The sequence below is a fragment of the Pantherophis guttatus genome, chromosome 2, assembly GCF_059756535.1.
Source record: "Pantherophis guttatus breed Tessera chromosome 2, ASM5975653v1, whole genome shotgun sequence".
Taxonomy (NCBI): domain Eukaryota; kingdom Metazoa; phylum Chordata; class Lepidosauria; order Squamata; family Colubridae; genus Pantherophis; species Pantherophis guttatus.
In genome coordinates, this window is record NC_142064.1 from 252,210,489 (window position 1) to 252,234,903 (window position 24,415).

Below are 24,415 nucleotides of genomic sequence, written 5' to 3' on the forward strand. Positions count from 1 at the left end.
TTTAAATAATGAAAGTAATAAAATTGAGACTTTATTAGCAGTACACATACAATTCCTTTTGTCCAATTGATTAAACAGATTTGGTATATTACTGGGACGACCTTCAATGTGGCCTTGCCATAATTCCCTTCAAGAAACTTTTATGTCTCTAAGGGGAAAAGGATGCAATATTGTTTATGCAAAGGAGTGTAAAGTGTATGGCAACAAACCCTTCTAAAGTTTGGAATTTAAATGCTGTTGGCAGTTTGGGGATGGGGAGGGACATATGATACAGGTAGTCCTCGACTTATGAGCACAATTGAGCCCCAAATTTCTGTTGTTAAGCGAGACAGTTGTTAAGTGAGTTTTGCCTGATTTTTATGGCCTTTCTAGTCACAGTTATTAAGTGAATCACTGCAGTTGTTAAGTTAGTAACACAGTTGTTAAGTGAGTCTGGCTTCCCCACTGATTTTGCTTCTCAGAAGGTCACAAAAGCTGATCACATGACCCTGGGCACTGCAACGGTCATAAATATGAGGCTGTTGTCAAGTGACTGTTTTTTGATCACGTGAATGGTGCAAGTCGTAAGTGTGAAAAACATCCATAAGTTATATTTTTGCAGTGCTGTTGTAACTTCAGTCATTAAACCAACTGTTGTAAATTGAGGATTACCTGTATATGATTATTCTCCCAAAGCCAGAGATTATTAAATGCTTGAACAGGCATTGCAAAGGTTGTGTAGAGAGAAGTCCCTTGTTTTAATCAAGAATTGTAACTCCTTAAAGATTTGTGAGTGAAACACCTCCCCCTAAATAGTAAAAGGGTACAACTTCCTCTCTATTGAAATTGGCCTTGACGGTAGTGACTTCACCATTCAGGTTAAAAATTACTTTCCCCCCATTGTAATCCAAAAAGACAATAATCTTTCCAGAGCTGTTGTGAGGCTTGTCAGAATCCAGTCCCCGAAGCCACCAGAGACCTCTTTGCCAAATCCGTTCTTCGGGAACAAGTCTGAGATTTCGTTTTCTCTCCACAGACTTCCCGGCTATCCCAACAGCCCATTCCCTTTGTGTCCCATACTTCACTTCAAAGAAATGTTTCCCTGATTGGAATCCAGGAGACCCCAGTACACAGGGGCTGCTATTGAATCTCTCTGGATTGTCTGGCACAACTTGGGAGACACCCACATTTTTCACTGTCTTCTTGTCTGACGACACAACCAGTGATTCAAATGCTGTGTTTGAGTCAAACGTCACATCAGCTGCAAGAAGAAAGATAGTACATCAGAAGCCAAATCAAATTCTAGGTGAGTAACATCACTAAAAATGTCATTATCTGTAGGGAATTGGAGAATGACATCGGAAGCACACTGCTTCTGTTTCTGATGTCATTGTATGGATGATCCTGGATGATCTCATTCCTGGATGATCTCATACTTGCTCTGCCCTGTGTTATCTGACCTTCTTCTGAGTGGAGGAAGAGGGAGGAGGATTGTCCAATTAGAACCCTGTTGCTGTCCTACCTTTTATCTGCCTGTGTAAAAATGTATAAAAATAAAAGCTCTCGGAAAGACATCTGGAGAGACATCTTGGAACAGAGCAAAAGCCTGGACCTCTGATTTACAACAATTATCCACCCACCCAGTGGTGAAATGTAAGATTTGTTACTACCGGTTCTGTGGGTGTGGCTTGGTGGGGGGGTAATGTGACAGGGTGGGCATGGCCAACTTTTTTTTTTTTACTTTTAAAAGCATTTTTTTCTGTAAAAAAAAATGCTTATAAAAGGCTCTGACGATCCCAGCTGAGTTGCCTGATCATCAGAGCCCTTTAAAAGCATTTTTTCTACAACCTCTAAGAGATTGTAAAAAAAATGCTTTTAAAAGGCTCTGATGATCCCAGCTTAGCCGTGCGATCATCAGAGGCTTTTTTTTTAATTTTTAAAATCATTTTTTCTTTCTTTTTTTTTAATGTTTTTTATTTTTATTTCTCGTAAACACATTTACATGTACAGTCATTTTTCACCATTTTTCATTCATCTTTTCTTTTAACTTTCATTTTTCATTTTTACTTTTTCGGGGCTGCTTTTTTACCTTTTATCTTTACTCCAACCTTTCTTCTTCTCCTCCCCTTCTCTTCCTTCCTGTTTCTCCTCCTACTTCTTTCATCCCTCCTTTCTTTCTCTTTCTACTTCCCTTTCTCTTCCCCCACTCCTCTCTTCTTCCCCTTTTCTAATCTTCTCCTCTGCTCCTCTTTCCCCTCCCTTTTCTTCCTCTCATTTTCCCTTTCTTCTTTCTCCTCTCCTCTCTTCTCCCTTCCTCTCTCTCTACTCCTTCCCCTCTCTCCTGTTGTTTCCCTTTTCAATTCAATCTAAACTGGTATTTGAGCAGCCCCGATTTTCTAATTATCTTTATTCTCATTTCAATTTCTTATTCAATTATTATTTATTTTTATGTCATCATTTGCATACATTTTTATAATATCTCACTTTTTTCCCTTTTACCCCCCCCCCTTCTCCTTTTACTTGACATCATCTGGGTATCTATTTTTCTAATTGTTTTCTCCCATCTATTCTCTATCTATTTTATCTCTATGTCCTTATTCATATTTCTTTTCTAATCATCATAACAATCATAAAATTTATCCCATGTCTTGAAATACATCTCCTCTTTATCTTTTATTTTCAATGTTAATCTATTCATTTCTGCACATTCTAAAATTTTCTTTATAATTTCTCCTTCCAGTGGGATTTTATCTGCTTTCCAGTTTTGTGCAAATACAATTCTAGCCACTGTTATTATATGAATAATCAAATATGTATCTTCTTTATTATAAGTCTCTGGTAAAATTCCCAATAAGAATATCTCTGATTTTAACTCTATTTGTTGCTGCAACATTCCCTCTAACCATGTTTGTATTTTCACTCAATATTTTTTTGCTTCTTTAGACAACCACCACATATGATAGTATGATCCTGGCAACTGGTGACATTTCTAACACTTAGCTGATTTATCTTTAAACATCTTAGCTAATCTTTCTGGTGGCATATGCCATCTATAAAACATCTTATACAAGTTTTCTTTATAGGCTGTTGTTAATTTATAGTTTCTTTCCCAAAGTTGTTGCCATTTCTCCAATTCTATGGTGTATCCAAAATTCTTTGCCCATGCTATCATTGTTTCTTTTACTTCTTCATCCTCTAGTCTAATACGCAATAAATAATTATATAATTTCTTAATCATTTTCTCATCTGTTTTGTCAATATTTCATCCAGTTCTGATTTCTCCAAGTTAAAGCCATATTGTCTACGATCTGCTTCATATCTTGATTGTATTTACAGTCTTGTATACCAATCTATCTCAATCCCTTGACTCTCTAGTTCTTGTTTTTGTTTCAGTTCTCCCAGATCTGTCAAAATGTCTTTATATCTAACAATAATCCCCATGTTCACAATATTTGGGTATGTCACTGCTTCTATTGTAGAAAGCCACATTGGAATATTCGAATAATGTTTTTCTTTCACTCTCTCCCACACTGATAACAAACCATTTCTTATATAATGTCTTTGGAAATATCCATGTATCAGGGATGAAATGCTCCCGGTTCAGACCGGATCACCCGATCCGGTAGTGATGGAGGCGGGTGGTTCGGAGAACCAGTAGCAAAAATCCCTGCCCCCCCCATGCCCAGCTGAGCCGCGGGATCATCAGAGGCTTTTTTTTTTAATTTTTAAAAGCATTTTTTCTACAACCTCTGGCAGAAAAAAATGCTTTTAAAAGTAAAAAAAAAGCCTCTGATGATCGCACGGCTCAGCTGGGATCGTCAGAGGCTTTTAAAAACATTTTTTCTACAACCTCTTCGGCTGAAGAGGTTGTAAAAACAAATTCTTTTAAAAGCCTCTGACGATCCCAGCTGTGTTGCCTGATCGTCAGAGGCTTTTAAAAGAAAAAAAGTCTTTGCTGATCAGGCAAATTAGCTGGGATCGTCAGAGCCTTTTAAAAGCATTTTTTAAACCTCTTCACCGAAGAGGTTGTAGAAAAAATGGTTTTAAAAGTTTTTTAAAAAAAAGAGTTGGCCCACCCAGTCACATTACCCCCCACCAAGCCACGCCCACAGAACCAGTAGTAACAAATTTTAGATTTCACCACTGCCATGTATCCTTTGTTTCTCGTACCATAAAAATGCTAGCCCATTTAAGAAACTATTCTGCACACTAACTAGCAGAGGTTGAGAAACACTGCTCCAAGATGACAAAGCCTAGCAGATCTTATACCTCTCAAGGCCACGGTTGACTCTATTTATTTATTATTAGACTTCTATGCCACCCATCTCAAAAAGGTGACTCTAGGCAGCTTATGGTGTCAGAATAAAGGAAAATGCCAGCACAACTCAAGTGGACTTAAGGTTGTCTCTTTTTTAGATTACTGGGAGTGAAAGCAAAATCACAGGAATACAGTACAAAAAAATGTTTCTGGGACAGGTTTGCACTATAGTGAGGTGCAAGTCGGGGAAGCCAATGTTTGTTGTTTAAATTTTACATGACTCTGTTCTCTTTTCCCTTCAGAATAGATTTATTTATTTGATTTTTATAGCCGTCTCAACAAGAGACTCTGATGTTAGGAGTATTCTTGTTGGACCATACGAAGGAGGCCAGGAAATATCTAGCAACCCAAACTTAATTGCAATGAGATTGTCTGGCATTATTGTTCACCTGACCCAACTGATCTTGGGGAAGGACACCTACCTTTCTTCTCATCCAAGATGCTTTAAATTTCAGCAATATTTACCCTTTTCCCCCTCTTGCCAATCTTATTTAACTCATCTCTTACCTTTGTTCCATCTTCCAGGGGGTGAAGCCAGAGCCTTTCCACCATTTTCCTGATCAGCAAAAAGGCATAGTGTGAACAGGAGCATGCAACAGAGTCCTAAACATGGACAGAACCCAAAAGCAAGAATAGGTAAGGCATTGTTTATACTGTCTTATAGATGATAACATTTGCTTTACTGAAAAACTGGGCATAATTTAGGACTTGCTGTCATGTGTACCGTATAGATAGTCCTCAACTTACAATGGATTCCAAAACAGCTACTTACTACCTGGATTTGAAGTACCAACATCTGGATCCACCCCATCCTGTGGGCCAGATCCACAACTCTGCCCATGGTCATATGAGTGCATTTTGATGACCTTTTGCTATGACCCGTCATCACGTGACCACAATTTATGGCATTTTTAACAAAAATCAACATATACTTCCAGCTCCTGGCAAAAAAGTCTCCATAACAAACAATGGGTTTGCTTAACAACTGTGGCATTTAGTTTAGTTTAGTTTAGTTTATTTGATTTGTATACCGCCCTACTCCCGAAGGACTCAGGGCGGTGAACAGCCAAGCAATAAAATACATAAATACACAAAATTTAAAAACCAGATAAAATCAAATTAAATCATTTTGGCCCGGACAGATGAAAACACCCCAATAATTTAAAAACAGATTAAAATTTACATATTAAAAGAGGGAGGAGATTAGGCCAAGCCCGCTTGATGGAATAAAAAGGTCTTCACAGCGCGGCGGAAGGTGCGCAGATCCGGGATCATCCGTATCTCTGGGGGGAGCTCATTCCAGATGGTAGATGACTCCACAGAGAAGGCTCTCCCCCTAGGGGCCGCCAGACGACACTGTTTGGCTGACGGCACCCAGAGGAGTCCCTCTCTATGAGAGCGTACTGGCCGGTGGGAGGCTATTGGTGGTAGTAGGCAGTCCCGTAAATAACCAGGTCCTAAGCCATGGAGCGTTTTAAAGGTGGTAACCAAAACCTTGATTTGCTTAACAACCATGGTGTTCTTTTTACAATCACTACGTAAGCCTTATGATTGCTACAAAAAAGGTAAGAAAATCGGGTGTAGTCACATGATGACCCGTTTAATGACCGTCATGACTTACAACTGAAATTCTGGGTTCAATTATGGACATAGGTCAAGAGCCGTGGTGGTGCAGTGTTTAGAATACAGCATTGCAGGTTAGTTCTGCCGACTGCCAGCAGTTCAATTCTCACCGGCTCGTGGCTGACTCAACCTTCCATCCTTCTGAGGTCGGTAAAATGAGAACTCTGATAGTTGGGGAAAATATACTGACTCTGTAAATACTTAAGAGAGGGCTGTAAAGCACTGTGAAGCAGTATATAAGTCTGTGCTATTGCTTATACTTAAAATGTCTTGCAGGTCTTGGGAATGTTCTAACTTCTGTTTCTTGGTTAGTATATATAATATATATATTACAATATATAATAAATATATTATTCTGTTTCATTTGTTTGGAGGAGATATTTAGAGAAGACTGACTGATAAATGCACAATGGAATGTATTTCCTTTTCCCTTCTAAGATAAATCTGTCTCTTCCAGCAATCTATAACAATCATAAGCCGAGGTGGCGCAGTGGTTAGAGTGCAGTACTGCAGCTACTTCAGCTGATTGCTAGTTCAGCAGATCAGCGGATCAAATCTCACCTGCTCAAGGTTGACTCAGCCTTCCATCCTTCCAAGGTGGGTAAAATGAGGACCCAGATTATTGGGGGCAATATGCTATTTAGTATACTGTCTTTGGTGTAAGCCACCCAGAGTCCTCGGAGAGTGGGTTGCATAGAAATAATAATAATAATAATAATAATAATAATAATAATAATAATAATAATAATAATAACGCCTTTGCCAATACATGAACAAAATATGACAAAAACCATACAGTTACTGTATATACTATGGCTCAATGATGACCAAAGCAGAAGAAAATGTTTTGCAACATATGAAGGCATTATCTTTATATTTTTATCCCACGTTTTAAAAAATATATAACTCAAGGCAGCAAACATACCTAACGGAAGAGGAGTGTTTGATCACACTGGGGAAAAGTGTGCACCATATGATCAAAGGGGACACTGGAGTTGCCAGTGGAGTTTGCACAAAAGAGAGCTGAAAGTGTTGAAAGACCAAAAGCAAACCACAATCACAGGAATTTTTTTTTTCCTTTACCTGTGAGCTTCTGCAGGACTTTCTTTGCTTGTAGGAAGTTCAAACTAAATTGGAAGCCAGCAGAAAGAGACATGACCGTTATAAACTCTTGTTCCCTACAGAAGGAATAGAGAAAATGAGTAAATGGTTAAATGGATTTAAAACTTAGTTCAAGTGAATCCAGAGAATGACATACAATGTCATCATTTTTTTTTATTCTGAAGTTTTGCTGTGAGTGATCAGACACAGTTCGTTCTCAGATTTGGCAGATGACCAATAAATAATATTGTGAAGACTTCTGTGAACTACAAAAGGATTGAAATCCAAAACTGCCCTTCTGTTTTTCAATGAGTTGGTTGAACACTCAACCAACATTTCAAGAAGGATTGCAGCACAGGTTTTCACAGAAGGACATGCAAAGGGTTGCACAATTCCACACGACAGGTTCCAAAAAAACCTTGTGTAACAGTTTATGAAGTCTCCTGCTAGAATTTTATCTGCTTGAGTGCAGGCAGTCCCCCATTTAAGAACGTCTGACTTTTAAAGACAACCTTTGGATATTAATGGGCTTGCCTGTTTCAAAATGGCAGACGACCGACTTGTTACAATACTTAAAATGGCAGATGACTGACTGGTAACATGAACTCACATAAAATGGCAGATGGCATTCTCCTTCCTTGAGCCCACAAACCAATGAACCAATGCAATGCTTTCAGGAGCGTCATAAAGTAGTGTGTGTATTTTTTTAGTACCATATATAGCCTGTTTTCTATGGTTTGTGGAAGCATAGTGCAGCTTCCGCAGTTTGATAGGTCTTGGAAGACGAATGTCTTTTGCCACTTTAAGTTGGATAGCTTTGAGTTCAGGATGGTGAAAGATTGAATTCCAGTGGGTTCTCTTTGGATTGGGTTTTCCTTGCTAGAAGTCTGTTTCCTACATAACTTAGTTTTAAGGTGTAAAACAAAGTAATAAGTTTAAACTTAAAAAAGCAGCTTTATTGTTGTTTAGCTCTGTGGTTTTATAAATTCTAATTAGCATTTCCTCATTTCTCCACCTTTTTAGGGGAAAGTAATGAATATGCCAATAGGAAATAGGAAAACAATAGGGGGAAAATTGGCATTGTTCAGAGTTTATTTTAATCACTCAAAATTTAAGCCACAACTTGTGACTACCAGTCCCAAGTTCCCAATTCCACTATCCCAACTTGTTGATGAGTACTGCTTCTACAGATAGTTCTCAACTTATAACCATAATTGGAATCGAAATTTCAGTTACTAAGTAAATGCAGTTGCTAAGCAAATCATGTGACTGAACCCATTTTATGATCAATTTTACTGTGGTCATTAATAGCAATAGGAATAGCAGACCTATATACCATTTCACAGTGTTTTACAGTCCTCTCTAAGCGGTTTACAGAGTTAGCATATTGTCCCCAACAACCTGGGTCCTCATTTTACTGACCTTGGAAGGATGGAAGGATGAGTCAACCTTCAGCGAGTGACAATCAAACTGCTGGCAGCCGGCAGACATCAGAAGTAGCCTGCAGTACTGCATTCTAACCACTGTGCCACCACGGCTCTTAAATAAACCTCCTCATTTGTCAAGCAAATTACGTGGTCATTAAATGAATCACATGGTCATTAAGCAAATCTGGCTTCCCCAATCGATTTTGCTTGTCTGAAGCTGGCTGAGAAGATTGCAAATCATAGTCATGTGATTGCAAGACATAGCAACCTCTTAAATGCAAGCTGGTTGCCAAATGCCCAAATTCTAATCACATGAACACAGGAGTGGTATGACAGTCATAACTTCAACTTCATAAGTCACTTTTTTTTAGTGCCAGCATAACTTTAAGCAAACGATCATAAGCTGAGGTCTACCTTTATTCAAATTTTCTCTTGAATAATTTTTCCTTAGGAAGATAAGACAAAACTTTTGTGCAGGATTATGCCTGAAAATGATCTGGCATCTACACACCAACAGCTGAAGCAATTAGTCGCCAATCTCTACAAGGTTCACTTCACAAACGAATAGTTGAGCTGATGGGCAAATGAATAATGCTCCAGCCTTTTTCTTCAATCGTTTCTCTAGGATGGATGTCTCCGAACTTGGCAACTTTAAGACTTGTGGACTTCAACTCCCAGAATTCCCCAGGGAGTTGGCTAGGTGGGGGAATTCTGGGAGTTGAAGTCCACAAGTCTTAAAGTTGCCGAGTTTGGAGACCCCTGCTCTAGGAATTAACAAGGTAAAAGGCATAAATGCTCCCAGTTTACTTCAAAAATTTAAATTGTAATAAAATGCAGAGCTTTGTGTGTCAACAGCCGCAAAAAGCTATTTGAGCCCTTGGGAAATAAACGATCCTTTCCACATTCTATCTCCAGTCGAAGCTATTATGGGATTTACAAGCAATGGTAAGTAATCAGCATTTCTGGAAGAAAGCTGTATTGTAAGATCTTACCTTCTTTTCTCTTATGAGTCCTGGAAACTCTGTCTTCTTTGGATCGAATGATGTCAGCCCTTTCACTGAAGTCTCTTAAATACTCTCTCTGTCAAGGATATAGTTTCCTGTTCCTCCTTTTTTCAAACCAAGCCATGCAGCCTGTTCTTCAGCATTTTTGAACTGGGCATGCTGTATAGGAGGAAGAGGGGACCAGAGAGGTTGGCAGTTTGATCAGAGGTCTTAGATGATGCAATTCCAGGAGATGTTTCATGCTCACGTCAGGTTTCATAATCTTGAACACAGTTTAGCTGTTTAAGTATCTCACAGCAAAAATTAGTCTTTAAAGGTCAGAGCACTCTGAACTCTTAATTCTTAAAGTTCTCTGGCTTTTAAAGACTAATACTTTTTTTTTTTTGCTTTAAGAGGCCCTAAAGATCTTACTTGTTTTTATCTTAAATAACAGAAGGTAGTTCATTCAGCTAGTCTAGTACCTAATGATAGTATTTTTGCATATTCCGCATTTCTATGCTGGCTGTCTGGATGCCTTTAGAAGATAAAATATTAAGATTTAAGATACTTCATCTATATCGAATAGTATCTATCTATCTATCTATCTATCTATCTATCTATCTATCTATCTATCTATCATCTCTCTCTCTCCCTCCCTCCCTCCCTCCCTATCTATCATATCTATCTGTCTGTCTATCTATCTATCTATCTATCTATCTATCTATCTATCTATCTATCATCTCTCCCTCCCTCCCTCCCTCCCTCCCTATCTATCATATCTATCTGTCTGTCTGTCTGTCTGTCTGTCTATCTATCTATCTATCTATCTATCTATCTATCTATCTATCTATCTATCTATCTATCTAATGTATCTATCATCTATCTATCTATCTATCTATCTATCTATCTATCTATCTATCTATCTATCCATCCATCCATCCATCCATCTATCATCGTTCTCCAACCTAGTGTTCTCAATCTATATTAGATAATATCTCCCATTTTTTTTTCAACCAAACCAATTGTCCACAATGACTGAGGTTGATGGGAGGAACGTAACAAAGTGGTGATTTAAGTGTTCTAAGTTATAGTTTCTACGTTCATTGGCTGCTTTTAACTTTTTCCCACTTGTTTTCAAATGAGTTTTCTTTAACTTAGACTTCTCCAGCTGCTGCTCACTATGTTGGGCTGCATCTGCAGAACAACTGGTTGAAACGTGGAATTTTGGGATCTGAAGTCCCAACACATCTGGAAACAACCAGCTTGGGAAAGATTGTTGCTTACATACAGGCATATAACTCCAATTCAACTAGCTCAAGGAAAATTGTTGGCGACTTAACTGGATCCTCAACTTTTAAGTAAAGTATTACTTAATACTTTACTTAAACGTGGTTTGCTAGATATCGTTGAGGCTTCGTCAATAATCAAACATATTTTTAGGTTTTTTTCAACAGTTTTAGTAAATAATTGTTTTCTAATGTCTTTTGCAATGAAATCAATTATTTTCACTGCACTTTTACGTGAATGCAATCCTATTCCCAGATCTACTCCATTTTTAATTTGAGATTCTATGTCACTTTCTATATCAGAAAACGGTCTGCAGTTTTGTGCCAGATTGTAAACTATATTGAATACTCAACTACCTAGTACTACCTAAATTCTTTTCTGTCATCTTGTCCAGTCCTTTGCATCCTGCTCACACTGCTTCAACTTCTCTTGCAAAAGATGTAAGCTTTGGATAAGAAGTGCTCTTTCATCTTTTTCCCAACAGAGGCCTGTTGCACCTCTTTACTTTTCCCAGCAGCCTCTATTTCGAAATGTTTCCACTCCTTAGCTATGTGAACGCTTTTTTTTCTGATGCTCTAATGTCAAATTTTTCACAATACTTGCAACCTATTTTTTTTAAAAAAAAACTGCCAATCTGTCGTATTTCTCCCTAAAGTTGGTGTATTGCTGCAATGTCCAGCAGTCAGGGAGATTATTTGCAATGTCCGAGTTATCGGAAGTAGTTGCTGTGCTTGTGCTGCTTTCAGAAGTAGTTGCTGTGCTCATGCTGCTTTCTCCAAGTTGGTGTGCTTGAGGTGGTTGTGACTCTGTTGGATCTTCCACTCTTGTTTTCTTTCCAAAATAAGAGGTCAAACTCTGTTGTCTTTTCATCCTGTTAGTGTTAGGCTACTGCAAAACAAACAAACAAACAAAAAAACCCAATGATGTAGTTTGGACTCGACTGTGGTTGTAAGTTGAGGACTACAGGTAACGGAAGGGATCCGATCTGTTTTCACCCAACATTGTACAGTCTGTTTTCATCCATTGCTGTGGACAATTTGTAATGTACAAATACAAATTGTCTGAAATGGTATAGCAGGGTTTCCCACCTGAGCAGGAGGTTGGACTAAGATGGTCCCTTCCAACTCTGGGTCTACTGCTGGGTGCATCCCTTGGGTCTTCTAGTCCAACTCCCTGTCCAGTTTCTTCTTGAAACCCTCCACTGATGGAGCACTTTCCACTGATTACAGGTAGTTCTCAGTTTATGATCCCATTGGATTATTGTTTGATACCTCAGAATTATTAACTTTGGTGGGTTGGCGCTGCCGGCGGGCACAGGGCTTTTCGTGGGTAAGCTAGCTGCGCGAGGCTGGGGATGGAGGGGGGGGGAAGTAGGTAGCTAGCTCATGTGTGCCACATGCTCCACGGCAGTGGGAGCTGCTGCCGGCGGGCCCGGGGCTTTTCGTGGCTTAGTTACCTACGCGAGGTTGATGTTGGAGGAGGGGTACTAGCTAGGCAAGGCCAGGGATGTGGGGGGGGCAGCACAGCGGCGGCAGGCTAGGCCGGCCCGGGAGTCAAATCGACCGGGGCTTGCAGGCTTACCTGGAGGGAGATCAGGGCCGTGGCAGAAGGCAGGCTGCAATAGCGAAGTCAGGCAGGAAGGGTGGGTGAAGACGTCAGGCAGCAATAGTGAAGTCAGGCAACAATGTTATGGTGGGCGAAGTCAGAATGGCACGGCGAGCAGGCAAGATGAGGAGTGACTGGACGGGAAGGGGCAGGAAAAGGCAGAATCAGCTGGTGGTGCGATTCCTCCGGAAGGAGGCAGGCAGCCAGGCAGAAATGGCGGGTGAGCAGGTGAGATGACTGGATGGAGCGGGTGGAAAGGAGGGGGGCCAGGCAGAAGTCAGTTTTACTGGTTCGGCAAAACTGGCCAGACTCATAACAATCGGTTCGCCCAAACCGGTCCGAACCAATAGAATCCCACTCCTGGGCTGCTGCAACGGTTGTAAGCGTGAACAATGGTCATACATCACTTTTTTTCAGTTATTTTGTAACTTCGAAGGTCACTAAACAAATGGTCGAAAGTTGAAGATTACTTGCACTACACTAAGTCCAATAGAATGGACTTCTGTTCAGGTTCTTCTGTTCAAAACTTTAAAAGAGGATTTCTGGTTAGTTCCCATTCAGAAAACATATCAAGTGCCTTGGCTATTTATTGAGTAATTAGTTTAAGAAACAAAATTGCCTGCAACAGTCAAAACACCAATTATCAGCCGCATTCTCTGGTCATGAAGCAAGCCAGAATAATCATTAACAGCCAAACAATACAACTTGTTCTGAGGGTGTGTACTCATTAGATTTAAAGAGTTTGAAGCATTACCCATGAGCTTTTTGGAGTGATGGGAAAGCTGAAAAAGGTGAATTGCACCTCCAAGTCCCATATGAAACAATTGGATACCATACTAAGTTGTCATGTTGAGATGCCTATACACCGTCAGCAGAATTATGCAGGTAAACAATTCAGGGAGCATGGTGTCGTCATCATCGTCATCATCTATACTACAATCTATTATAATCTGAGACACTGTTTCTCAAGCCTGGCAACTTCTAATTACATGGATTTCAACTCCCAGAATTCCCCAACCAACATGGTCTTTGCTGAGAATCTGGAAGATGAAATCTGTAAATATGGAAATTGTCCAGGTTGGAAACATTGATTTGGGGTATAGATCTATTCTGGAAAATCGGCCACTATAGCTGTAATGGGAACCTATGGCACACGTGTCACAAGTGGACGTGTAGCCATATCAGTGGGCACGTGAGCTCAGTTCCACCAGTTGATTTTCGGGCCTTCTGGGCCCACCAGATGTAGGGAAACAAGCTGTTTCCTGTCTCTGGAGGGCCTTGGGGGGGTGGGGGGAAGGCCGTTTTTTTGCTGTCCCCAGCCTCCAGAGCCTTTCTAGGAGTCTGGGGAGGGCAAAAATGGCCTTTCCCACCCCACGGAGGCCAGAAACAGCCCGTTTGTCAACTTCCAATGGGACTCCAGAGAGATTAGAGAGGACATAGTACAAACTGGTCCTGATCTAAATTGGCATCCTAAAGAGGAGCAGCAGTGTGTGTGTGTGTGTGTGTGTGAGAGAGAGAGAGTGAGTAAGTAACATAGCTAACTAGAGGGAGTGTGACAAATTCCTATTTTCTTTCTGCATAGCACAACAGTTCCCTCTAAATAAGAAGACCAAGCATCCTGATTAAGAGCCACGGGATTTTCTTTCACTATTGTCATGTACGAATGATTATAGTAATGTATTGTCATGTATTGTCATGTTGTTAATCCTCTGATAACTGCCCACCATTAGACATTCACCCCCACTTTCTGAAATCAACCAACAAATGTAGAGTTGGAATGACTGAGATTGGTGGCCTATTGCAACTGCCATACCAGGGAGTGATGAAAAGCAGGGGTGGGTTCTAAATTTTTTTACTATCGGTTCTGTGGATGTGGCTTATTTTGTGGGTGTGGCTTGATGGGGGAAAATGTGACTGGGTGGGCGTGGCCAACTTTTTTTTTTTTACTTTTACTTTTAAAAGCATTTTTTCTACAACCTTAAGAGGTTGTAGAAAAAAATGCTTTTAAAAGCCTCTGACAATCAGGCAACTCAGCTGGGATCGCCAGAGGCTTTTAAAGGCATTTTTTTTCCTATAATCTCTTCGGCCAAAGCGGTTGCAGAAAAAAATGCTTTTAGAAGCCTCTGACGATCCCAGCTGAGCCGCGCAATCATCAGATGCTTTTTTTTTAACTTTTAAAAGCATTTTTTCGGCCGAAGAGGTTGTAGAAAAAATGCTTTTAAAAATTAAAAAAAAAAAGCCTTTGATGAGGTGGGCGGGGTAAGCGAGTGGCGACCGGTTCGAGGGCGTGGCCAGCCAATGTTATTACTGGTTCTCCAAACTACTACAAATTTTTGCTACCGGTTCTTGCGAACCGGTGCGAACCAGGGGCAACTCACCACTGATGAAAAGTCACTAAAAACTTACTGGATCTCTGGTTCCTTCTTTCTACAGCTTCCTTGTAAACTCCCCTGGGCCTTTCCTGGAAAATGTTATGAGATATAAGAAAGGGAGCAAAAGAAAAGTTGAATTCTAGCTCTTAATGACTCAAGGTATGTGGTCAATTCGATAGATGTTTCAGGAACTCTGTGACAAGATCTTCAAGAGTAAAAACAGGACATAAAGGTGTATATAAATGTATCTATTTATTATATAAAAACAGGACTTATTTATGTATTTACCTATTTATATAGCACCAGTTTGGTCTAGGGCACCAGGCCAGAAGGTTTTATCATGGGTTTTATTTCCACCTCAGCATGACAACCTGGGTGATTTTGGTCCAGTTACTCTCTCTCTCAATCCAACCCACCTCACAGGGTTGTTGTTGTGGGGACAATAGGAGGAGGAAGGTGGGTTGGATATGTTCAGCACCTTATTTGTAAAAGTAATAGAGGTAGGATACAGATAAATAAATCAAATCTAGCCAAGAAACAGAGCCTGCTGGCTGGAGAATTCTGGGAATTGAAGTCCACACATCTTAAAAGTTGCCAAGAATGAGAAATACTGCTGTAGTATGCGCATAAAAAGTTTAAAGCTGGAACAGTGAAAAGCTGCTGAAATTTGATAATTGCCTACAGTATTGTTTCCAGTGACCCTGAGAAATTCTATGTCCTTTTAATAGGCATATCGGTCATATAAATTCCTGCTTGTTGTTCATGTCTCTCTCCCCTGCTTTTGCCTGCTCCTTATCCCTTGTTTGCTAGTTAATGTTTTGATGTTTAAAAAAAACAGACATTAAATTATGTTATTGAATATAGCTTTTATGTTATATCGGGAGCAAACTAAACTGTAACCCGAAAGGTGCTTTTTTAAGAAGCAACTGGACTTTCTGTTTTTTCTTCGAAGACGTTTTGCTTCTCATCGGGGTGGGTTCTACTTACCTTCGCTACTGGTTCGCATCGGGAGCACACACGCACGCTTCTGCGCATGCACAGATTGTCCGTGTTGACATCCGGCTGGGTGGGCGGAGCCTCCCGCAGCCGTTACTACCAGTTCGCAAGAACCGGACCGAACCGGGAGCAACCCACCACTGCTTCTCATCCAAGAAGCTTCTTCAGAGCAGAAGAAACAGAAGAAAAACCAGGAAGTCCAGTTGCCTCTTGAAAAAGCACTTTTGGGATAACCATGACCTGGATGACTGAGAATCTCCATAGACAACAAAACTGGAAATTACTCATAGCCATTTTTCAATACCTGTAATGAAAAATCATTTGTAAAGCAAACAAAACCAGCAAAGAAAAGATTGAAACTGAGAGTAGCCAGGAAGGGAAGATAGACCATGGATTATGGAAATCAACAGGGACAGCCAATGTTGGATTTGACCCAAAATTCAAATTTTGGCTCAAGTAGGAAATACCTGGAGATCTTGAGCCAATAACATTCACTTTCCTTAGAGGGATAGCTTGAGAATAAATAGGGACAATGCACATGTAAGTAACCCTTTCTCCAGGAATAGTGAGGGGACTTCACTAGAGAAGAACAATTATATGGTTTTTTTAGTCTTTTCAGAAGGACAGGACAGGATGAATGGTTTGATGAAAGATCTCTAGCTTGAAGCCTGGTCACTAGTAAAAAAAAGTTGCTCCCAGACCAATAATATAAGCAACCCCCTGAGCAGTGGTGCGTTCCTCCCGGTTTGGTCCGGTTCAGCCAAGCCAGTAGCGGTGATGATATGACATCACCAAACCGGTTCTCCTCCCCCGCCCCCCCCATGTTATTCTTACCTTTTATTTGGCCCCACCCCCAATCTATTGCTGCCTCCTGAGTCCCAGCTTATGACTAGAGGGAAAAAAAACTGTTTAAACTCTTGCCGCGGGGCTTCAAAGGGCCGTCCTACAGCTGATCAGTGTTAAAAGCAAACAAATTAGTCAGGTCGTAAGTGCGAGGACTGGTCGTAAGTGCGAGGACCTTCCAGAAATGACTCTGACCAGCTAGCCACGCCCACCTAGTCACATGACCTCTAAGCCACACCCACAAAATAAGCCACGTCCACAGAACCGGTAGTAAAAAAATTTAGAACCCACCCCTGCCCCTGAGCATATGGTAACCTGCCTATATTATTTCCTGCTTAGGAGGGAACATACTGTATTGTTCAGAGTATAAGACGCACCTTTTCCCCCCTAAAAGAGGCTGAAAATTTGGGTGCGTCTTATACTCCGAATGTAGCTTTTTCGAAGCTTTTTTTAGCCCTAACGAGGCGTTAACGAGCGATCTTCCCAGCTTTGCCTGCTCCCTCCACTCTCCGCTGTGCTTTAACGAGGCGCTAGGAGTGAAGCGATCTCCATGCTTTGCTCCGACTCTCAGCTGTTCTTTAGAAGCTTTTTTTAGCCCTAACTAGGCGCTAGCCGAGTGAAGGGATCTTCCCCCACCTTTGCCTGCTTTTCACATTGCTGCTTCCTCTCAGCTGTGCCTTAGAAGCTGTTTCCTTATCCCCAAGCAAGGAATAAAAACCCAGCAAACTAGTGTGCTGAAGCTGACCAGACTAAGGACTCTAGCCAGATGAATACCTGGTAGGCAGGTTTTTTTTTTTCCTATTTTCCTCCCTGAAAACTAAGCTGCGTCTTATACTCCCCAAAATACGGTAGGTAGTTGCTTACATTAAGTCCTTTCAATTGAGAAGTACCGTAACTTGATTCCTTTTGCAACCCCCCCCCCACCCCTTATAATCATCATCTTCCCACACTGCAGATCTCTAAAAGTATCTCACTGCTGATGCTGATGCCACATCAGTAAACATTATGACTGGCCTGCCTGTTGGTGATTAGCTGAAGATGACGTTGGTTTAAAACCTGGCCTCTTTCCCATTTTCTTGTACCTTCTGCTGTCTACTGATAAGGCAATGATAAGCACAAGAGAAGTAGCTTAACAAGAAGATTTTGAGAAATGAGATCTTTGCAGACAAATTTCCTCCCTCTTTGCTCCACCATCCCCAAGACTCCTTCAAGCCAAGTGTGGGCTGGGTGGCGTCTGCCTGTTGAAAGAATATCTAGATCACCTCCCAGTCCTCTCATTTTTCCATTGCTGATTGTCAATGAAGGAAAAATGCGCCTACAGTAAGGAGGAAACGTGTGCAGTTTACTTTTGTTCTAAGGAAGTACAATTTGGATGTGATCTAATGAGTGTTCTTCATTAATGAGGTAAGAGTAAGTACAACAACTGTTGACTAAATGCGTATCTGTGTGTATTTTAACATGTGTGTTGGATTCAGTTTGCCTTCCGTGTGAGAATATTTTGTTTCATGGATTGTCATACTTCAGTTCTAATACGTTGAGGTATTTATGGCCATTTTGAAAAATTGAATAGTTAAGCTTATAGTCTGTCAGAAAAAAAGCAACAGTTGCTTAAAATTTCTATCCAGTTTTACATTTCTTAATTTTTTACCTGACAGGAAGTTCCACACACACTCTTTCATTGAAACTATTTCCTGACGATGAGGATGAAAAGATTGTATGCTAGTTTGATCCTAGGTATCCTAGTGATCCCAAACCATAATTGAGTATTTTAACATTTTCACTAATAAATTTAATTGAAAAGTTACATTATTCGGCATCTTTTGCCTAAATCAGCTGTTAAAAACCATTTGCCAGCATTTTGAACTATGCAATGTTATGGATACATCTAAAGAAAAAGAGAATCATACTAACAAAATACAATACTAAAAATATTTCTTTTGTTTATTTGTTTGTTTTCTAATAGTTCCTACATGCCTTGAAGACCAGAATAAGAAAACAAGGGAAGTGAAAACCTTCAGTTGTGTTTCCAAAATGAATTATTTCCTGTTTATTTTCACCACTTTCTTAGTTATTCTACTTGTTAACAATGGCAATCCAAGTAAGAACTTTGTGTGTTACTGTATTTTCTAAGAAATGTAATTGCTTTTATGTATTATATATTAAGAAGCATTTTACACACATACATACACACACACAGACACACACACACACCGAGAGAGAAAGAGAGAGCAAGCGCTAAACATAACATCCCCCTATAACCTCACATTAAAACAAAGAGACAGTGTGGTGTAGCAGTTAAAGGGTTGGAGTGGCACTGGAGACACCCAGATTCCAGTCTGCCTTTAACTATGGGAGCTCAAATGGGCCGAAGATGCCATAGATATGCTTCCTTGAGTTCTTGAATGAAAGATGGCAAAGATGGGTGCCATACCTAAGAAATATTTAAATATAACATTATAAAAATGTAGAAATAATTTAATGAATCAACATGGGTAAGGAATCCATTACATGTATATTGGGGGCTGTATTAATATTGATCTAATGAAAAAAGGAAGGCTGATCAATACAAGGATGCCCTGCTAACAGAGAGGTTAGGAAATGAATATAGGAAGCTGACATACAAAGTCAGACCCTTCATCCATCTAACTTGGCATTGGGTTCTATCACACCAGTGGTGCAGATCTATCTCTAGTGTTAGATCTCTCACACACACACCTCTCCAGTTCTTACAATTACATTACTCAATTGTGCAGTGCACTGTGCCCCTGCTCAATTCTGAAGAAAACCAGGACCTGGCATTAGATCCTTAATGAGAGTTCCAGTCAATGGTTTTGATGGAACTCAAGTTTGTGTCCTGTGTGGATATGAAAATATACTACAATGATCATTATCTGGGGTGATTGGCATCCATTCACACAAGAGTCTTCTCAGCCTACCTGGAAATGTTAAGGATTCCATTTGTGTGTGTGTGCATATGTGTAAAGCAAGTATTATACTATTGAGCTATCCCACCCCTGTCCAATTTTTTTCTCTATCTGAGTTTGAATATGAGCTGAATGATTATCCAAGAGAAACTCAACCCACTGTATTTAAGTGATGGATTAATAGTTCAGCCAACTATCAGTTGCTATTTGACATGATTAGATAAATTGCCTATATAATGTTGCTCCTTCAGTTGATTTGGCCATTTATAATTTTTATGCATTTGGTACATTTCACAGTACAGCTGACATTGCTTGGACCACATCACCCAATCACTGCCTCTCTGAGAGAGACGATTGTGCTACACTGTCATCTGTCCCCCAGAACAAATGTCCAGAATATGGAGATTACTTGGTTCCGCTCCCAAAATTCTTCCTATGTACACCTTTATCGCAGTGGCAAAGATCATCTGGAACAGCAGCAGCCAGAATACCAAGGAAGAACAGAATTTCTAAAAGATGGCATTGGGGATGGAAAGATTGGGTTGAAGATTTTTAACATTAGCCTATTTGATGAGGGACACTACCACTGCTCTGTTAAGAATGGGAGTTTCCAACAGGAAGCCACGTTAGATATGAAAGTGACTGGTAAGTAAAGGGCAAATCTTTTTTAATAGAAATGTGTAATCAAAGTTGGCTCTAAAACCTCTGCAGTCATCAACCTTTCAATATGTTCTTAGATTGTGAGAAAACCAGGGCTATTAATGTTTCTCCCCCAAAAATCTTTCAACCTACTTAATCTGTTTTTCTTGATGTTTAGAAGGAATAAGGGTTACTGTTCCATAATGTCAAGGTGGGTAACCATTTTTCTTCCAGTGGCCATTCATTTCATATTCACTTCCTTGACATGGGGACCAGAAAGTATGATTGGTTGAAACACTTAGCTTTTCCTTTTTCAATGTCAGCATTAAAAAAAACAAGCAAGCACAACATAATTGAATTTTCCAGATGTTTGAAGAGAAAATGGGAGAGGGGGCTAAATCATGCCACCAAAAATTGCCATTTTACTACCAATTTTAGACTCTGGGACATATGCAGGTCTGGACTGCTGCATGGGAAATCAGAAATCCAGGCAGTTCAAATGAATATAAAGGTTTATTGCAAGCTTATGCTGTCTACAAGAATCTGTACTACTAATAAAGGAGAGTATTTGTAGCTCAGGAGTGAAATGAGCAGTCCTTGGTGCTCTCTGAGCTTGCTTGTTTTCTTGAAAACCTTTCATTACCCTAACTAGATAACATCATCAGTGCTGGAGTGTTAGTACTGATGATGTTACCTAATTAGGGTAATGAAACGTTTGCAAAAAAACAAAACAAAAAACCAAGCAAGTTCAGAGAGCATCAAGGACCCCTGAATCTGAACTACTAACAGTTGAAGAAAGTAGGCGGTAGATAAGAGTCAGAGGAATTCAAGGTGGGTTGGGCTTAGATCTCTTGTGGGCACGAAGGGACTTAAGACATGTGATGCATTTGATTTCTCCCTTGGGCTCAGTCTGGTCATCTCCTACAGCTGCATATTTGAGGGTTGATGTTTCCCCATCTGCTATAAAGCAAATTCAGGCAGCTACTTTTGTTAATAACTGCTGCCCTTATCACTCCTTGAGCTTCTTCAATTAAGTGACATCCCAAATATTTACCACCATTCAAAGCCTGAAATCTGGTCCTTTAAAGGTATGCAACCCCACTGATGACTGGCTGTACACCTGTGATACCTGATTGGGACATCCATATTCAGGTGCAATATGCTTCTAATAGTGAATGCTGAGAAGAATTGAGACGTACTGTACTGTTGACTGCATGCTCTGTTTGTAGGCTTACTAGAAATATCTGAAATGCTACTGCTGGAAGTTTTATCAGACCTGGAAGGTCTCATTTCATGTTCTTATGATAGCAGTGTCTGGAACTGATTCAATCCACCATTCATCTTATGTTGGAAGGAAAGGGTAGGATCGTTTTGACAGGAGGAGGAGGAGGAGGAGGAGGAGGAGGAGGAAAAATCACGCTTACTTCTTTGCCTTAAGAGGTAAAAAAAAAATAGAGGCAGACAAATCGAGAAGTTGTCAATACTCATCATAATCCAGACATTAAAACGTCTCCGGAATAATAGTTCTAGTGTATGTTTTGCCTTTTATGCCTCATCTGACACCCAAAGACACCTGTTATACAGTATGCCAGCTTCCTATTGCAGAATTTAGGTTTTATACCTGGATTGGGGATGAGGGAGATGGGGTGATGATTTTAAAAAAATCTAAATTATTACAGGATGAAGATTAGACTGGACAATCTTCTGATCCTATGGTATTTTTTAAAAAACAAATATTCTTTTATCCCTCAGTGTTGGATATCTTTCTGTTATTTTCATTATTATTATTATTATTATTATTATTATTATTATTATTATTAAGACTTCTATACCGCTTCATAGTGCTTTACAGCCCTCTCTAAGCGGTTTACAAAGTTAGCATATAGCATATTGCATATTAGCATTAGCATATTGCCCCCAACAATCTGGGTCCTCATTTTACCCACCACGGAAGGATGGAAGGCTGAGTAAACCTTGAGCCGGTGAGATTTGATCTGCTGATCTGAACTAGCAGTCAGCTGAAGTAGCTGCAGTACTGCACTCTAATCACTGCGCCACCTCAGCTCTTTTTTTTTTTTTTTAAATTTGATTTATATGCCGCCCTTCTCCAGAGACTCGGGGCGGCTTACAATGCATTAAGCAATAGCCTTCATACTTTTGTATATTTTTTTACAAAGTCAGCTTATTGCTCCCACAAACTGGGTCCTCAATTTACCAATCTTAGAAAGGATGGAAGGCTGAGTCAACCTTGAGCCTGGCAAGGTTCGAACTTATTAATTGCAGACAGCTGGAGTTAAATTACAATGCATTAGTCTGCTGAGCTATCCAGGCTCCTTGAACTGACTCCATAACTATTTGAACAAAGTAGAAGAGGAACAACTTCTGGGGGCCAAGAACCTGATTTAATATTTGGGCTGGGGCTGAAAGACAGAATAAATGGGACAATAACTCAAAGTGAATAGCACCTCATTACATGGATACAAATGAGGTTTTAATTTTCCTCAAATTTCTTCCCTCTTTTTGAAGATTTTTCTCTTTAAAAAAAAAACTTATTTTATTGCTTATATTATGGGATTTTGTGTGTGTTTATATCTCACAATGGCAGGAAGGCATTCCTCAGTTTTTCCAGCAATTGAAGCCAGAATGTCAACTTAGGGGTTTGGAGGTTGCAGATTTCCCTGGCTCTGCAGGATGCCCATCTTTGGAACAGCCTGAAAACGCTTAAAATATGCATGTTTGTCCCACATCTAGCATTAGGGCCTGCTCCTCTCCTTTCCATTGAAGGTTATCAGGACAGAGGGATCCGAGTGGTTTGTCGCTCCAGTGGCTGGTATCCAAAGCCTGAAGTCCTGTGGAGAGAGCTCAATGGGAGACTTCTATCTTCGTTGGCAAAAAAAGATTCACAAAGAAATGATGGGACGTTCGATGTACAAGCTGACATCATTCTAAAAGGAAGTTCAAACTTGACTTGTGTCATTAGAAACAGCCTCCTTGATCTGGAAAAGGAGTCAACCATCCACATAACAAGTGAGTCAATAAACACTGTTAATGGCCATTCTGTATTTTAGAAACTAGGCTTTGCAGTAATATGAGTTTGAAATTATGAATTCAATTAGACAAATTGGCAGCTGGTGCCCATGTCTTGATTAGGGCAAACTCAAGCTCAATGAAGAGTTATACAAGACATCTTTCCAAGAAGAAAATCTCAAATGAGGCCATGTAATATATTTCTTTGCATTCTCCTTCTTTTTTTTTTTTTACTCTTGAGGACCAAAAGTTTGGGGAAATGTATTTATCTGAATCAGTGGGCATTGTGTGAATTTTGGGTGTATGATTAAGGCATGTTTCTGAAACATTCATGAATCATAGCAGAAGGGATAGGAAAGAGAAAAGCAGAGCATTTTCCAATATTTCAGGATTGCTTTAAAATGCATTCATCGATACTTCTTTCATTTTTCAGATCACTTCTTCCCCAAAATATCATCCTGGATAGTAGCTCTATGTTTTTCCCTAATGGCTGTGGTTGGATTCGCTATATTTACTTTTTACCTACTGAACAAATACAGTGAGTACATAGGAAACTGCCCTTTAACTGGCATAAAAGTAGTGTTAATGCACAGTTAATTGAGAGATAGCTCTGAAGTTACAGTAATTGTGTCTGGTTGGAATCAGTGTTTCTTAATAGATTGGAACACTGGCTAATGTTTCTTCCAAGGATAAATCCATAAAATCTTCTTGCCTCAGTGCAAGGATGGCACACTACTCTTCTTGTGTCTTTGCTTGAAGCTTAGCATTCACCTGCCACTAAGAATGGTGTAAGATGCTCTGCTCCAGAAGTATTTTCTCTAATATTCTGCCTCAAGATGCTACATGCAGTCAGTATAGGGCATATTCAGGGAGGTAGCCTGAAATGATGTGTCCTATGCTGGCAATTTCAAGGTTCTTCTAATCTGCTTCTTTAATCTGTCCCTCACCCAGTGGTGGGATTGAACTGGTGTAACAACCAGTTCGCTGAGTGCACATGTGCCAAATGTGCGCTCTGTGCACACACGGTTTGTTTCCAAACCAGTCTAAAACTTATCTTCGACTGCAGGCCCACATGATCGTCGGAGCGAACCGGTTCACTCTCAACTGATCATCGGAGCAACCGGTTTTCCCGAACTGGTCCAAATAGGCTGAATCCCACCCCTACCCTCACCCCTCACTCCACTGCAAAGTTGACAGAATTTTGGCTGCAAGGTTGACTGAATTTTGGCTTACATAGCTATTGTTTCTCAATGGGTTAGTTAACGGTCCTTCTAGTCTTGAAATTTATCAG

The 24,415-nt window shown here is 40.1% G+C and overlaps 2 protein-coding genes across 5 annotated transcripts in view; one reads left to right on the forward strand and one right to left on the reverse strand.

The window, feature by feature from the left end:
- Positions 1-9,820, reverse strand: LOC117668013 (ohanin). Its single transcript, XM_060691445.2, has 4 exons — positions 9,441-9,820; positions 7,004-7,098; positions 4,805-4,900; positions 1-1,240 (listed from the first exon to the last, which is right to left on the reverse strand). Exons 2-4 carry the CDS (start codon positions 7,074-7,076, stop codon positions 759-761), a joined length of 651 nt encoding a protein of 216 aa, XP_060547428.2. The 5' UTR covers positions 7,077-7,098; positions 9,441-9,820; the 3' UTR covers positions 1-758.
- Positions 4,823-24,415, forward strand: part of LOC117668001 (butyrophilin subfamily 2 member A2-like) — a 27,039-nt gene continuing 7,446 nt past the window's right edge. The window contains exons 1-6 of one of the 4 annotated variants that reach the window (XM_087883844.1): positions 4,823-4,933; positions 14,757-14,854; positions 18,498-18,632; positions 19,756-20,103; positions 22,882-23,124; positions 23,558-23,662. In XM_087883844.1, coding sequence (XP_087739970.1) covers positions 14,845-14,854; positions 18,498-18,632; positions 19,756-20,103; positions 22,882-23,124; positions 23,558-23,662 — 841 coding nt within the window. In that variant the 5' untranslated portion in view covers positions 4,823-4,933; positions 14,757-14,844. Of the gene's footprint in view, positions 4,934-14,756; positions 14,855-17,612; positions 17,939-18,497; positions 18,633-19,755; positions 20,104-22,848; positions 23,125-23,557; positions 23,663-24,415 lie in introns of those variants that run through there. The other 3 variants (XM_034421671.3, XM_087883846.1, XM_087883847.1) reach the window with 3 other exon arrangements.

Bases quoted from the DNA above. Each gene is read 5' to 3' on its own strand.
- LOC117668013 (XM_060691445.2), bottom strand. From the start codon at position 7,076: ATGTCTCTTTCTGCTGGCTTCCAATTTAGTTTGAACTTCCTACAAGCA. The intron at 4,901-7,003 runs GTAAAGGAAAAA...GTCCATGTTTAG, and splicing joins AGTCCTGCAGAAGCTCACAG to GACTCTGTTGCATGCTCCTG. The intron at 1,241-4,804 runs GTAAGAGATGAG...TTCTTCTTGCAG, and splicing joins CCCTGGAAGATGGAACAAAG to CTGATGTGACGTTTGACTCA.